Below are 15555 nucleotides of genomic sequence, written 5' to 3'. Positions count from 1 at the left end.
CTGACTGTATGGAATTACTATTTTCTCTAGGGCAAGGTGTTTCCAAAGCTTCGAAAACGGAACAGCAACAAATCAGTGGACCTGGAGGAGATGCCAGCTGAGGACACATCCACAGACTATGTCTTCAGAATTATTTATCCTGGACACAAGCACGATAACAGTAAGTGCCTCTGTTCTGCTTTGTTTAAAAAAAAACCACCAACAAAAAAACAAAAACTAAAAACCAAATCAGGCATCTGAGAAAATCGTGAAGTAATGTCCTGGGAAGTGCCTGCAGGTGACAAGCCACGTTTTTGTAAGGGGATAAAAAATCAAACTTCTGATAATTTTCACTGAGAGATAATTGGGATCAACAGGTACATCTTAGGTTTCTTTAATGCAGTGAGACTTGTTATCTTAGTGGAAATGGAGTTGAGGTGGGAATCTTGTTTTTACTCTGTGTTTTACAGAGGAAGTTTTCAAAATACTCCCCTGGGCTTGCAAACTGAGACTGAAACAAAAAAGATTGCTTGACTAGCCAAGAGCAGTTTTGCTCCTGAAGTGAGGATATTTTTACTGGCCACAATGCTTGCTCATAATGTTGTTACTAGGAAAAAAACCCAACTATAAACTCTTAAAAGTACCCCAAGAACTCCCTGGGCTAAGTTTTCCTGGCTTGGAAGCACAAACTTAACAATGGATAAATAAAGGCCCTTCCAAGGAAATGAAATGAATTCCCAAGCACCAAACCACCTCATGTCATCAGTGAATACAAATTCCTTACATGCAAGAAGGCTTTGAGCTAGTTCTCAAGCAGCTTGTTCAGTGTTATTCTCCTTGGCAAAGAAGCAAGAATTTCCTGGGAAGATCAGAGCCTGAAGTTTACAGGGGATTTGGAGTTACTGCTCATACTGGGACTTAGTGCAGCTGGGGAAGCAGGAGTCTCCTCTGCAGCCTCCTGAGCCTGGGCCACAGTGCCTGCTGGGCTTTGCCACAGCTCCTGGGCTGGCACAGGTGAGTCCGTGCACACACCAGCAGAGCACCTGGTGCCTTGGCCTGGTGCAGGGGCTGCAGGTGCTGTGCCAGGCAGGAACTCTGCCTGTCTGCAGAGCCACACACAGCTGGGAGTGAGGGTTTGCTGTCCAGAGGCATCTGGCACAGGGTTCAGAGCAGAGTCACAGCAGCTAAGGGCACAGTGACAGAAGCTAGCTGGAGCCTAGAATTCCCGTGGAGCTTTGCTCAACAGCATACTCAGCTGCTGCAGGCTGGCACTGGGATCTCTCTCCCTTGCCATGGTCTGCCATGTGTGCTCTCACAGCCTGTGCACACTCCAAGGCTGGCCTGAGTTTGGTGGAGCATGCTTTGTTTCTGTAGAAACTCAGTTTTCACACCCATTTACAAGAGCTTGTCCCCTTGAGCAGAGGGCAGGATTCAGGTCCTTTGTCTTTGCTGACCTTTTGAGCTTTCCCACAGCATTGAGTTCTTTCTTCTTATGCTCCTCTTTCACTATTTTCTTTGAGCAGTAACTATTAACTACCACCACTTAGCTGCCAGCCGCTCTACCTCTGTTGACGATGATGAGGAGGAGGAAGATAAGCTACACGCAATGCTATCAATGATCTGCTCTCGGAACCTCACAGCTCCTAATAGGATGAAAGGTTTTTATCCTCCTCCCCCTGTGCCCCAGAGCTCTCTTGCAGCTCCTTCCACTGATGCATACAACAGTGTTGGCATTATTACAGGGAAAGACATTTCACCATGAGATCTGGAGGTGACTGTGCAGAGAGGCTGGGAATGGCTCACAGCCTGTGGGGACTGGGAGCAGCATCTTCCCTCTCCCTCCATGTATGTGCTGCTGAGCAGCAAACCTCCTGTGGGGGGGCTTCCTGCCCCATCCTTATAAAGGCTGGATGCTGGAGCAGGTTCTCAGGAGAGGAGGAGGGAGGTGAGAGCTTTGTGGTCTCACAGATGAGGCAGCAGAGTGTGCAGAGAAGGCTGTGTGGAGATGCAGAGCCTGTCTGGGGTTGGTGCTTTCATTCCACTTGCATCCATAGGCTGGGGGTGCTTCAGAGGATCAGCTGTGAGCTTCACCACCCTCCACTAATTTGTCATCTATTCATATTATTTAAATTGGTATTCTCAAGATGTGTGTGCATTTAGCATCCAGTAGTTTAGCTCCGAATTCTGAGAAGTCCTTGCTTTCCCTGACACCCTGGACTGGTGGGACTGACTGCAGGAGACAGTAATTGCCCTGCATTGCTGTACAATGCCAGAGTTCTGGGTTAGACAGGGTATGAAAGGTGTTCAAGGAGAGCCTCAGTTCTTCTAGGCTGCCCACACACTTCTCCCAAGGGAGCAGCCCCTGGAAATTGATAAAGCCTAGCCCAAGTTAATAAAGAGTTCTTGGAAGGCATGGATGGAAAGAAGTTCCAAAAATAGCGTTCCCCTTGAAAAATGTCACTTTAGGAAGTTTCAGTGTGTCCTAACTGATTGTGTCTGGATATGGGCTAAAATGGGAAGGAGAACATTTAACTGCCACATCCACTTTAAGCATAAGGAGCACAATTTAGTCTTTAGTCAGGTGATAGAATATGGAAGTTACCCACTAGAATGGCTGCCAGGTGTCTGCTTTTGGTTATTTAATCTTGAAGGGGATGGTAGAGGTAGGGATGTGTCTGGGAATAGCCTGGCTGGGCTGCTGTCTCTCCAGCAGCCCCATCCCATAATGACAACACTGTTGTAGCAGGTTTGCCAGCCATCTGCTTTGACATTTTGCAACATGCTCGACTTTTGCATGTAGCTGAAGTTACAGATAACACCACTACAATTCAATAAAAGATGCTGTTCACTCTAATTCTTCACTAATTCAGGTACCTTTCATCTGAATCTTTAGGTTCTGTGGGGTTCTTTCCTTGTTTCTCTAAAAAACAGAATAAAAATTTAAAACTGAAAAATCCAATTTTCCTGTCTACAGAGGGGAGGTAAAAACTAATGATCTAAAATGTTTATCCAGTGGTTTTTATTTGAACCCAACAAGAAGCTGCAATAAAGACTGGGTCGTTCAGCTCCTTCCTGAAGAATTAAGGTGAAGAGCATTTTTGCATCACACTTTGTTTTGTGAAATGAAACACACATGACTGCTTCCGCATGAGCCTGTGCTTTTTCTGTTAACAAATGGGTTTACTCCATTCCCCCCTCACCTCTGCCCACTTTCTAATAGGCACTCCTAAAATGCTTTGTGCTACCTTGATTTAAAATGCATGAGATGGTTTGGAATTGCCCCCCCCACCACTCAACAAATATCTGTTTTAAAAGCACGGCCCAGGGGACTGGATTTTGCTTGTAACTGTTAATTTAGTGGCATATTATGACATACATTATTATATTTGCCTTAATTTTAATCATGGGTGAGCTGAAAGGCCAGTTATTTATTATAAACCAAAAACCCCACGAGTTCAAGTGCCAGCTGGGAAGGCTGAAGGGCTGAAGCCAATCTTTCTGAAGGGAGCTGCTGATTTTTTGATTTGCCTTTCTGAAGCTGGTTAAAAAGGCAAATAGATTTGGTGGAGCAGGGGTAACTCAGGAAGCTGCACTGTACAGTTGGATCACATACTCCTGTAGAGAGTATCCTTTTATAAATATGGTGTGGACATTTGCAGGACTGGAACTGTCCTTCTGTGCTAAGTATTTTAGGATCTGAGGGGGAAAGAAGCATCTTCAGAAAGTTAACTGACTCAGTTTGCCTTAATTTCTTTCATGCTCCAGCTTTCACTGTAGCTGGACCAGCAGCTCCATGGCTGATTCCAGGAACTGCAAAATGAAATTCTGAGGCCTGAATTAAATAGAAGGTTGGGCTAGATGATCTCTTCTGGCCATAAATAACATTTCCAAGAACCAGTTGAGTTGTTACTGCAGCACCCTTTTCACTATTCTCTTGAAATGTGAATTGGGATGTGCATGGGCAAGAGAGGGGCAGGTGGTGAAGGGGTTTGGCTTCCTGGGAAGGGACCCTGCACAGCATGCTGCAGGTCCAGAGCAGTGCTTCTGAGGATGCTGCTCTCTGTGTCTGGAGCCAAGGTCCAGAGCCTGTTGGGAAGTGAAGCACAGGAGGAGGAGGGGGAGAGAAGGGAAAAGGCTGATGTCCTTGTGTTTGTTTGGTTTCTCCACAGACACCAGTGAGATGATAGAGATGCAAGGCTTTGGGGCACACCTGTCGTGGCAGCTGGAGCACTGCAGCCAGGGCTCCTCCTGTATCTCCTGCTCCATGGGCAGCTCTCCCTATGACATTCCCAGCTGCTGCAACTGCATCCACGACCGGTGAGCACGGGCTTACCTGGGGACTGTGTGCATGCCACAGTAAAAGCAGCAAGGTTTGAGTGGTTCCAGCACTCAAGACAGAGTGAAGACTTTCAAGTAATGATTTTCAAGTGGTTTCTAACATAAAAAGATGAAGTTAGGCAGCAAGAAACTTAGTTTATTAAACTGTGCTCAAGTCACATTTTGATAGAAAAATTGCATCTAGTTCTTTTGTCTAGTAAAATACTTCAGATCTAGGAACGTTATCTTTACAACAATTAACAGTTGAATGAAGGGCAACAGTTCAATTTCACACAGTGCACCTGCAGCAATTGTGGCTGTGTGTGCTGGGGGGAAATGTCTGGGGCCAAAATGTTGGTGGGGGAAGTGCTTTAGTAAGTGGAGTTTGTTATTATTGTGTCCTTTAACTAAATAAATAAATCTTGGTGCAGAGAAAAAAATTGCTGTGTTTAGGACACAGGGATCAGCATGGAATTCTCTCTCCTTACCACCTGCTCTTGTCCTGTTGATGCCTCTCCACAGAACTCCACTAAAGATGTTGTGTGAAAGCATGAAGAGGCAGATCATTTCCAGAGCCTTTTATGGATGTAAGTGAAGCTTCTTATATCTGGCCCACGTGGTATCCATATGTTTATCTAAACAACATGGGATGTTTGGCTTACAAAGCAGTCTGACCCTAAACTCAGGGCAGTGTGTCAGTATTTGTGAGTTTTGCAGCTGGCAGTGGGAGGAGTGATGACAGTGAAGACAGAATGTGGTTGTACCTGGCAGGGGAGGGAGTACATGATGTGGGTGTTGCTGGTCTGTGTCTGGTCTGCTCAGCCTTTGTTTCTGCTGTAATTGCTCATTCTCACACAGTGCAGAGGGAGCTCAGTGCAGGCAGGGCTGGCCCTGGGGATCCCAGGTGCCCTGAGCAGGGCTGTGGCTGTCCCTGGGGCTCCCAGGTGCCCTGAGCAGGGCTGTGACTCTCCCTGGAGCTCCCAGGTGCCCTGAGCAGGGCTGTGACTCTCCCTGGTGCTCCCAGGTGCCCTGAGCAGGGCTGTGGCTGTCTCTGGGGCTCCCAGGTGCCCTGAGCAGGGCTGTGGCTGTCCCTGGAGCTCCCAGGTGCCCTGAGCAGGGCTGTGGCTGTCCCTGGGGCTCCCAGGTGCCCTGAGCAGGGCTGTGGCTGTCCCTGGGGCTCCCAGGTGCCCTGAGCAGGGCTGTGGCTGTCCCTGGGGCTCCCAGGTGCCCTGAGCAGGGTGTGACTCTCCCTGGGGCTCCCAGGTGCCCTGAGCAGGGCTGTGGCTGTCCCTGGTGCTCCCAGGTGCCCTGAGCAGGGCTGTGGCTGTCCCCGGTGCTCCCAGGTGCCCTGAGCAGGGCTGTGGCTGTCCCTGGAGCTCCCAGCCCTGCAGCTGTGCTGAGCTCTCTGTCCCCAGGGCTGGCACACTGCCGGCACCTCTCCACGGTGCGCACGCACCTCTCGGCGCTGGTGAACCACAGCATCGTGCCCCAGGACAGACCCAGCAGCGCCGCCGCCGGCCTCACCAAGGAGGTCTGGAGCAAGTACCAGAAGGACAAGAAGGTCAGTGCCACGTCCCCTCATCTCACTGCTGTGCTGGGCAGGGAATCACCTGCGGTGGACCCCAAGAAATACCAAAGGTGCTGGACCACAAGGTCACTTCTCAACTACTGAGACATGATCAGTTCTTACAGCCTCTCCTCTCCTTTGCTTCTCTGATGATGGCAAAGTTATAAACTGGTATTAAAGCAACTGATCTATTCAAATGTAGATTATTTTCATGGAAGGCATGACAGCCTATATTAGACTGGATTTCAGTAAGGCCCTAAAGGCTTGAATCAAGCTGCAGAATTTATTTAGTGTCCTGCATGTATTTCACTGTCTGTACTTAGTGTGAAGTGTCTCTGAGTGTACCCAAGTTAAATACAGATGTATTGCCTTCAACACCTCTTTCTCCTGGCCACTGCAGAACTACAAGGAACTGGAATTACTAAGAAGAGTTTACTATGGTGGGGTCCAGCATGAGATTCGGAAGGAAGTGTGGCCATTCTTGTTGGGTCACTACAAATTTGGCATGGCCAAGAAGGAGATGGACCAGGTAAGCCATAGGTTCTGTGTAATCTGAGTTACATTTGCAGAGTAGGTTTTGTTTTCTGAATAGCAACTGGTGGTCTTTATTACTGGGTAATAATCCCAAGAGAAAGTCACTACTGAAAACATGAGTAACACATGCTAGCAGAGGGGCTTTGATACCATACTTTAGTGTCAGAATGTCACTAAATGAGAGCTCGTTCTTGAAGTCAGGGAGTGTGCATCCAGCTCTGCCTGTGGCATGCACGTGCCCTGAGCACACCCTGTGTCCACAAATTTGTCACTGAGAAAATGGGGAGACATTGACATTTGGATGGGAATTTTACTCACCTCTCTTTTATATGGTGTGTTAGCTGTGTGCTCTTTGAAATAACTCCCTTTTCTCCATGGTTCTGCATGTGCATGCATGGACTTCTGCTGGAGCTGGGAACAGCCCAGATGGACTCTCTGGAGTTGCTGTGTGGTGGTAAAACATTGCTTTTCTGTGACATCACCCAAAGATTGGCTGAACTGGATGGAGCAGTAATGAGGTTTGGCCTGGAATATAAATAACACATTAATTTGCTTTTCAGTTAGTGTTATTACCAGGGAGGTAGCACTCATGCAGTAGCTGATTCTGTTCTGGATTGAATTGATAAGGAGTGGTTTATATATCAAAACATTTGGCATTTGCTAACTCCCAATTATTTTACATGCCAAGGAGTAATTTATGTCCCTGTGAGCACCTGCAGAGCAGAAGGGCAGTCTGACCTCCAGCCTTGCCATGGACAAATCACTGTCTTGCAAACAGGGCACTTCATAAGCAGCTCCCTTTTTACTAAACACTGCTGTGGCAATTTGAGTTGTTTTCCTCCCAATAATCTTTAAAAGCCTGTTCTGAACGCAGATGGAGAAACAGAGCCCTTCACTGTTCAAACTGGGTCACAGTCCAGATTCTCCCCCCTGAATCCAGTCATCTTAGTAGATGTTTATTACAGATTTTCTGGCTGTAGTGTGTACATCAGGAGTGTTCTACTGAGCACTGCTCCATTCTTTTTTTAATCTCAAATCTTCAGGAAGGGGAGGATGTTGGAGGTTTCTTGCATAGATTGCATTTTGCTGTCTTGGATCTCCACAGGTATATGAACTATCAGATTTATGATGCATGTGTAGAAATAAAAGGTAGGTCTGGAAATGAACAAAAGGACCCAGATGCTTCGTTTTTAGAGTGGGAGATGTGAACCCATCTCATGGATGCTAGCCCCATCTCCAAAGGGCACATGCATTTGTACAGCTGGAACACAGGGGATTTGGCAAGGAGAGATAAATACTGGAGTCTGTAAGATAGGAATTACAGTAAATTCATACAGAGATGTTACAAGATAGGAAGGATCTGATCTGCAGAACACAGGCTCCCACAGAAGATTTTTCTCCCTGAGTTTGTACCCTACTAACCCAGGGGTATTCTGAACTTACCTGGAATTGTAATGAGCTACTCAACACCAGTAGTAAACAAGAGTAACAAGTGACTCCTCAAAGGAATGGCTTGTTGGAGGCTGAAGCTTGCTCTGAATGTAGGAGTGTGTTAAATGAGTGACATGAAAACAATCATAACACCTGCATGTACAGGAACTTGTCGTGTCCTTAACTGAAGTCACTGCAGGTGATTTATCATCTTTGTGTTCCAATGGCATTTTCCCATTCCCAGATGTGGCTGTCCTCCAGCCCTCCATAACTGTTGTATTTTATGATTTATGGCTCGCCAGCTACTTCAAGTGACAAACAGCCTGCAGCTCTGAGCAGGAGAGCTTGGGCAGCAGCTCAGCCAGCCCAGCACTGAGCCTGGAGCCTGCTCACAATTGTGGCTTCTCTTCAGCTCCTGACAAGTGACAGAGTAAAATTGCTACATGTCCCTTAACAGCTCAAGGGGGTTTCTGTGGCTGCCTTTCAAAAGAGAAAGCCACCAGTGACAAAGACCTTTATTCCTGTGGTGCCCAGTGCAGATGGATTTGGCCGTGCACTGATGGGGCTGTGGGAGCTGGGATTACAGAGTTTCTCCCAGGATCTGACTCTGTTCAGGCTGGTGTCTTTAAACTGGAATTCTTCACAAGGGCTGTGGTAGAGCTGGAACAGAGGAGTTGGAAGAGGTGTGATGGAATTAGGGATGATACAGGCAGAGGCAGCACTTGCTCTGTAGATTGCATTTGACTTCTTACATGACATCTTTTGTTCCATCACACCACAGTGGCACAGTGCTGTTAGTAGTGTATACACCTGCTTATATGGATCCTTTCTGGTGCCTACAGTGTTACTAATTCCCTGCATCTAATCCCCCACACCTGACTACTCCTCTCCAGTCACAGGGGTGTGCTGCTGCAGCAAGAGGGCCTGGGCAGCTTCGGGCTTTCAGTCTGAGACCTCTCCCTTTGTTCCTCCCAGTGTCAGTGCCTTGTGGCAGCAGGGCAGTGTCTCAGGATGTCTCTGTGTGCAGGTGGACGCAGACATTGCTCTGAGGTACCAGAAGGTGATGGCTGAGTGGAAGGCCTGCGAGGTGGTTGTGAAGCAGCGAGAGAAGGAGTCGCACTCGGCCACGCTGGCCAAGTTCTCCTCGGGCAGCAGCATCGACAGCCACGTCCAGCGGCTCATCCACAGAGACTCCACCATCAGCAATGATGTAGGTACTCCCTTCCCACTCACCCCCTGGACTGGGCAGTGCTCAGCACCTGCAGAGGTGCAGCCCCTGGAGGCAGAGATGGAGGTGAGCACAGCTCCTGAATCCTGGGCAGGCATTGGAGCTGTGGTGTCTCCATGTCAGAGTGAAGAGCAGGTCTGAATTTTGGATGCTTACAGCTGTTCTTAAGCAGGACATGCCTAAGGGGCTCTCAGGTTCACCTACAAAGGCAGATCCCCTCTCAGCAGAGCAACAGCTCTCCAGATCTCCTCCTTGTAGGTCCTTCAGTCAGCCCCAGCACAGGTGATCACTGTGTGAAGCGTGTGTTCGTTTTGCACGTCACAGGTGTTCATATCTGTGGATGAAGCAGACTCCGTGGAGCAGGAGCCCAAGGGGCAGGAGGAGCCCACGCTGACAGCAGCCCCTGCAGCCCCTGCAGCCGTGGAGTTCGACTCGCCCGACTCGGGGCTGCCGTCCTCCCGGAACTACTCGGTCACCTCGGGCATCCTGTCCAGCATCGACGACGGCCAGGGCGGCTCCTTCGAGGAGGGGGCTGAGGAGGAAGGCAGCACTGAGGGGGGAAGGACTGAGCTGGGCACACCCTGCGTGCAGAGAGCCAAGGCAGGGGTGCTGCAGGCCCAGGACTCTGTCTCAGAGGAGCAGCTGTGTTCCCAGGATTATTTGGTGGATGTCGCCTCTGTCTGCGCTGCGTCCTACACGGTAGGTCCCACCTGAACTGCCATCCTCTGCACAGCACTGCTTTCCTAGCAAACCCTGCTGCTCCTTCAGACAGCACTGAATGAGAGTCCCAAACTAGAACTGCAGCTAGTGGGATGATAACTGAGGAGTTTGCAGCAAAATATTTTCATCTGGATTTTGAGCTAGATTGGAAATGCAGCAGCAAGAAAAATTTGGGTGGTTTTTTTTAAGTAGGAGGGCAAGACAATCATTGTGGTACATTTCTAGCAGTTAGAACTTTCCAGGGCCTGGGGGTGTAGACAACATACTGCATGTAGGATTCTATTGTTACTTAAATCAAGCTAAAACCTTCATCTAGTCAAACTGAACCACAACCTAAATCTAGATTTGAGATGCCACCACCTCTGTTGCTCTTGTCACACAGCAGCATAGTTTTTGCTTCTCTCTGCTGAAGTTATATAGCTGGAAATAGCCATTTGGAAATAGGACAGATTTGGCACATTTCCCAGTGAAAACAAATGTGTTTTACCTGGCATTTTTGACAGTAATTGAGTATTTCGATGCCTTCATCTGCTCAGAATACAATTGTACAGTTTCTGGCTTGGTGATTCTCAGAGCAAATCTGCACAGAGTCCTGGGAATGCTGTAAACCTGGCAGATCTAACTAAAACTTCTCTGTTCTAGATAGAGTTATTGGATACTGTTGCCTTAAATTTGCACAGAATTGATAAAGATGTCCAGAGATGTGACAGGAATTACTGGTATTTTACTGCTGAGAACCTGGAGAAGCTCCGAAATGTCATGTGCAGGTAATGAGCTTGTAAACCCAACTACTTTCTCATTTCCGTCACAATCCATAAGTTAGTCTGTAAACTATAATAATATGCAAATAACAGTCAATAAGAATTCTCAGTAATTAATTTAAAACAACTTGCCAGAAGGAGGAACAGGCAGGATGACAGCTTAGAGCATGGGTCCAAGTTTGGAAGGCAGATTTGAGATTTCTCAAGTGACAGCCCCTGTTTTAGAGAACTGTTCTCTGGATATACTCTGAGGTTTGGGTTTCTCCTGATCAGGATGATTCCTCCATGCTCAGAGGGCCACTTTACCCAGCAGCAAACAGTAAAGGGCAGTGAAATACTCTGGGAAGTGTCAGAGGGTTCTGAGACTCACACCTTCAGCAGCTGCTTAGGATTTGTCCTCACATATGGAATCAGCCTTCAATGCAAGGATTTCTTCTTTCCACAGCTATGTCTGGGAGCACCTAGAAGTTGGTTATGTCCAAGGCATGTGTGACCTCCTGGCTCCTTTGATGGTTATTCTTGACAATGGTAGGAAGGGTTTTCCTCTGGGATGTGCTGGTATCCTTAGTGAGGTCTTTCCTTAGAAATGCTGTTTCAGGAGTTGTCTGCATTAACCAGGGCTGGGTCACCAGCAAAATCAAACCTGCAGCTCCTGATTTGTGTTTCCTCCATCTGTTGAAATGGCTAACAGTAGTGTTTTGGGGCTGCCCTGTCACTCACTGATTTGCAGATTAAATTTTACCAAAGTGAGTAAAATTACTGTATTCTGGCAGTTGCTGATGCTGAAAAGTCAACTGCAGGCTGGGTTCTTTGAAACATAACTGGTAAAAATGGTCCAGAGTCAGGAACCAGCCTCTCTTTCATCTAAATCCTGGGATTCAGAGAACAGCAAATGGGAGGACCCTGTTTTTCCCAAGCCCTGCAGTGCCATTATTTTGGTTCAAGAAGTCTCAGAACTGCCAGCACTGAGTGTCTGCCTTGTCCCTGCAGATCAGCTGGCCTACAGCTGCTTCAGCCACCTGATGAAGAGGATGAGCCAGAACTTCCCCAATGGAGGTGCTATGGACACACACTTTGCCAACATGCGGTCCCTCATCCAGGTGAGTCTGCTCTAAGGGATCTGAGGGAGCACAAGGCTGGGGCACAGGCTCAGGACTGCCCTGGTGCCACAGGGAAGGGCAAGAGCTCCAAGTGTGGGGTTCAGGTGTGACCTCAGAGCTGGGCAGGAGGAGCTGAGAGTGGATTTGTGGAGTTACAGCCTGAGAGCAGAGGCGGGGGTGGAGATGGACATTTGGCACTTGTTGAAAATCAGCAGGATCTACACCTTGTTCCTTGGCCCTTTGAAGTCATGGTGAAGATGGACTGTGACTCCTGAGCTCAGCACTGAGTCAGGACACAGCACTGGCACCCACAGCAAAAGTTCCTGTGCTGAGCAGCTGCTCTGAGCACAGGAGGAGGAGCAGAGGGGCAGTCCAGCACCTCTGCCCTTGGCTGCTTCCAGACCACATCCTGACAGCTGATGTTTTCCATTCTAGATTCTGGACTCAGAACTTTTTGAATTGATGCACCAGAATGGAGATTACACTCATTTTTACTTCTGCTATCGCTGGTTCCTACTTGACTTTAAAAGAGGTAATAATATTCTGTGCCTTGTGTTTAGAGTTGTGTAGAACTGTACAGCTCTGTGTTTTGGTGTGAGTGTCTGTCAGGATAGTGAGTGGCAGCACTGCAGAGTTTGTAGCCAGGAAAGGTAATGCAGCTCTGAGATGAAACAGCACTGGAATGAGTCCAGGCTTAGAAGGGGGCGTTGCAAATTCCTGATGATGTCATTGGAGCCAAGTTCCTGCCAGTGCAGATGCCTGTTTGCTCAAGAAAGTGATCCCAGTCCTCTGTAAGCTCTGACCCTCCTGTCTCTGCCTGTGATAGGAGCAGCTCAGGAGTGGATGCCCTGTATTGTGTGGGAGCACCCCTGGATCCCAGGATCCTTGCACAAGCACACTGCAGCAGAGTTGGTGCTGGCAGGCCCAGGGCAAAGCTGAGACTCACCTGGACTCGTGTTCAGGCCTGCAGCCTGTCAGGTAGCCCTGGAACACCTGGGCTCCTGTGCTGCTCTCTCATGGTCACTGGCTCAGGGACCTTCCTGGCCTGGCTCTGCACCACCCCACCCCAGGCTGGGCCAAGTGTTCTTCAGTCCAGTTTGGTCCTTAGGTGCACAAGTGACAGGAGGTGGCTGGAGGAGAGGGGGAGAGGAAAGGGAGGAGTCATCAGGGTCTGGTCATGGCTGAGTGAGGGCTGTAGACATTGGTGAGGGAGGAGGGACGTGGTCAGTTGAATAATCAGATGCTCTTGTAATGTTTATTCCCATTCAGAATTGTTGTACGAGGATGTATTTACAGTGTGGGAAGTTATTTGGGCAGCAAAGCACATCTCTTCAGAACATTTTGTCCTTTTCATTGCCTTAGCACTTGTGGAAGTTTATCGAGAGATTATCCGTGATAACAACATGGACTTCACTGATATCATCAAGTTTTTTAACGGTAAGAGCCTTTTTGATAAAAAGTAATGAGACTTTACTCTTTCTCCCTTCCTGTCTGGTGCAGTTCTTGTTGTGACAAATCCCTGCTCATTTTAAGCTCTGAGTCTCAGTGCCGGGTCCTGCAGCACAAGGGATTCATCCACTTGTGTCTTTAATTGTCCAAAAGCAACCCCCTGGAACTCTGTGGGCTTGCTGCTTGTCACAGTAATTAATTAATGCTAATGCTACAGGAATATCAGTGGCAGGGCAGGAAGGTGGTGCTGACAGTTCAGATGTTTGTCTGTGTCTCTTAGAAATGGCTGAGCACCACGATGCTGCAGAGATCCTGAGGATAGCCAGAGACCTTGTCTACAAAGTGCAGACCCTGATTGAGAACAAGTGACCGTGGCCAGGCTGTCCCGGGGCCTCGCTGGGAGCCACTGGATGGAGCATTCCTTGCACTGTAATTCCAAATGGTGTTCTAATTGCATCTTCCATGTAATGTAATAAATAGCAAGGAGATGGTGACAGACTTTTAAAACCTGAACTCTCCCTTCACCAGATGAGGTTGGTCTTTGATAGTCCTTGTTACACTCACTTTGTATTTCTAGACAAAACCTTTTTGCATTCTCTGTCTCCCTCTCTAGAAGAGATCTGTCCACATCTTGGCGATTTGAAAGGGGGGATTTGACAAACTGCACCATTTCTATTTTGACTTACTGCACCTGTAAAGCCTGGATGCACCTGGTGTGCTCTGCCAGAAGCTGCAGTGGAGGCCAGGCCAGGCCCCTGTGGCGAGCACTGGATTGGGTCCTTGGAGGAGCTCGGTCCTGGACTCGCTGTCTTTGCCTTGAACATGGAAGAGAACATGTCTGAGCTCATGTTGCTGAAACATTTGGGTTTGTATTTAGCAGTGATTAAAGCTGATAAGGTTCCAGGCTGGGAGGATGGCCTTAACCCAAATGCCACAGTTGGTGGGAGCAGTGAGGGCCTTGGCTGACTGGCTCACACTGCTCAGCCCTCACAGCCCACACAGCCCTGCCTTGGTTCTGCTTTGCAAACTGCCAGGCCCTGCTCTGGGCTGCTCAGGTGAGCAGGTCCAGCCCCTGAGCTGTGCAGAGCCATGTGGATTCACATCCCCTGGAGCACAGAAGGCAGTGCCCAGCCTGGGCAGGGGCTGGTGGGGCACGGTGCTGGGCTCTGCACGGGCACAGCTCTCACCTGTGCTGTCCCCAGGTGTGTGCTGCCAAGGGAAAGTGAATCTCTGGGTCAGCCAGAGGGAGGGAGGAGGTTCTTGCTCCTGCAGTCGGCTGCAGATTCCACAGACAGTTGTGAGCCACGTCCTGGCACACAGGGTCCTGCAGCCCCTGGCCCAGCCTGGACAGGTCCGAGCTCATCCCAGCCCCGGCACTGCCCGACCTCCACTGCCCCCACGGCTGCTCTGCAGTCCCAGAAGTGCTCCAGGTGTGTCTGTCTGTTCACTTGAAAACTGAAAAAGTATTTTTTAAAAGAATAAGAAGAGTGAGAAAAAACCTCCAACTCCCAGACGCCGGGGAGTGATGGATGTACAGATAATACTGCACTATTTTCCTTTGGTATGTTGGGAATGTTCTGTACAGCTGTTTCACACAAACCCAGTCTGTGAACTTTGCTGTATTTGTTAGAACATTCTGTCTGATTGGATTTTATCAATGTTGTGTATTATTTATTTTTGTTTGGAGCAGACTATTCTCTTTATTGCTCAATTATTTATGTTTAAATGTAACTTATGAATAAATACTTATTGTCAAGGCATCCCGTGAAGCTCTTTGGGAGCTATTTCTCTTCCCCCAAGGTGATTCCAGCAATGGAACAGGGATGAGGCTGTCTGGGAGGACAGGGTGAGATGTAATTAATGTTTCTCTGATGAGCTGCATAGGCTGTATTGCTAAAGGCAATAAATAGGTCACCATGAAGCAGTCTCCTGAGGCCCCTTAAATGGCTTTAACCCACTGGCTGAGCCTGAGCCAGCCCAGCCCACAAACAGAAACAGGCTTATGACAAGTGTTAAAAAGTAAGAGTTTGATCCTGAAATTTTAGGCCTGATTGTGCTGCAGCTGCATTAAATTCAGCTGAGCTGCTGGACTTCCAGGGGAGATCCTCCTCCATCACTCCCTTTCCTTGTTCAAAGCCCATAAACTCCTCCAAATACATCTCCTCTGCAGCAGGGCTGGTCCCTCCTCAGTCTCACCTGCAACTGGCAGTTTTTGCAGCTGTGTTCCAGGTTTTTAAGCTAAAGTTCCTGGGGAGTTATGGAAAATTTCCCCATTCCACCAGAGAAAGGCCCAACAAAGGCCTCTGCGTGCTGGGGTGGGTGCAGCCACCCCTCAGCCACTGCTCCTGACAGCTGCTAATCAGGCATTTATCCCTATCAGCAAGGATCAGCCCTTTAGGAAGTGCAGCCAAAGCCAAATGAACTCCAGTGTCCCTGTGTCCTCTGAGTTCACCCGTCTGCCTGGTGGGA

At 48.6% G+C, this 15555-nt stretch overlaps 1 protein-coding gene across 5 annotated transcripts in view; it reads left to right on the top strand.

Moving 5' to 3' along the window:
* Positions 1–14846, top strand: part of SGSM2 (small G protein signaling modulator 2) — a 36945-nt gene extending 22099 nt beyond the window's left edge. For 2 of the 5 annotated variants that reach the window (XM_033078211.2, XM_033078210.2), the window contains exons 11-24: positions 31–160; positions 1503–1637; positions 4149–4296; positions 4819–4883; positions 5712–5857; positions 6264–6392; positions 8856–9038; positions 9381–9755; positions 10419–10543; positions 10983–11065; positions 11528–11637; positions 12073–12169; positions 12907–13074; positions 13367–14846. In XM_033078211.2, the coding sequence (XP_032934102.1) occupies positions 31–160; positions 1503–1637; positions 4149–4296; positions 4819–4883; positions 5712–5857; positions 6264–6392; positions 8856–9038; positions 9381–9755; positions 10419–10543; positions 10983–11065; positions 11528–11637; positions 12073–12169; positions 12907–13074; positions 13367–13455 (1983 nt within the window). In that variant the 3' untranslated portion in view covers positions 13456–14846. The remainder of the gene's footprint in view (positions 1–30; positions 161–1502; positions 1638–4148; positions 4297–4818; positions 4884–5711; positions 5858–6263; positions 6393–8855; positions 9039–9380; positions 9756–10418; positions 10544–10982; positions 11066–11527; positions 11638–12072; positions 12170–12906; positions 13075–13366) is intronic. The other 3 variants (XM_033078214.2, XM_033078213.2, XM_033078212.1) reach the window with 2 other exon arrangements.
* The last annotated feature ends 709 nt before the right edge of the window (positions 14847–15555 follow it).

This window comes from Catharus ustulatus, chromosome 22, assembly GCF_009819885.2.
Source record: "Catharus ustulatus isolate bCatUst1 chromosome 22, bCatUst1.pri.v2, whole genome shotgun sequence".
Lineage (NCBI taxonomy): Eukaryota > Metazoa > Chordata > Aves > Passeriformes > Turdidae > Catharus > Catharus ustulatus.
Note: the sequence above shows the minus strand (reverse complement) of the source record. Positions and strands in the feature narration are given on the sequence as shown.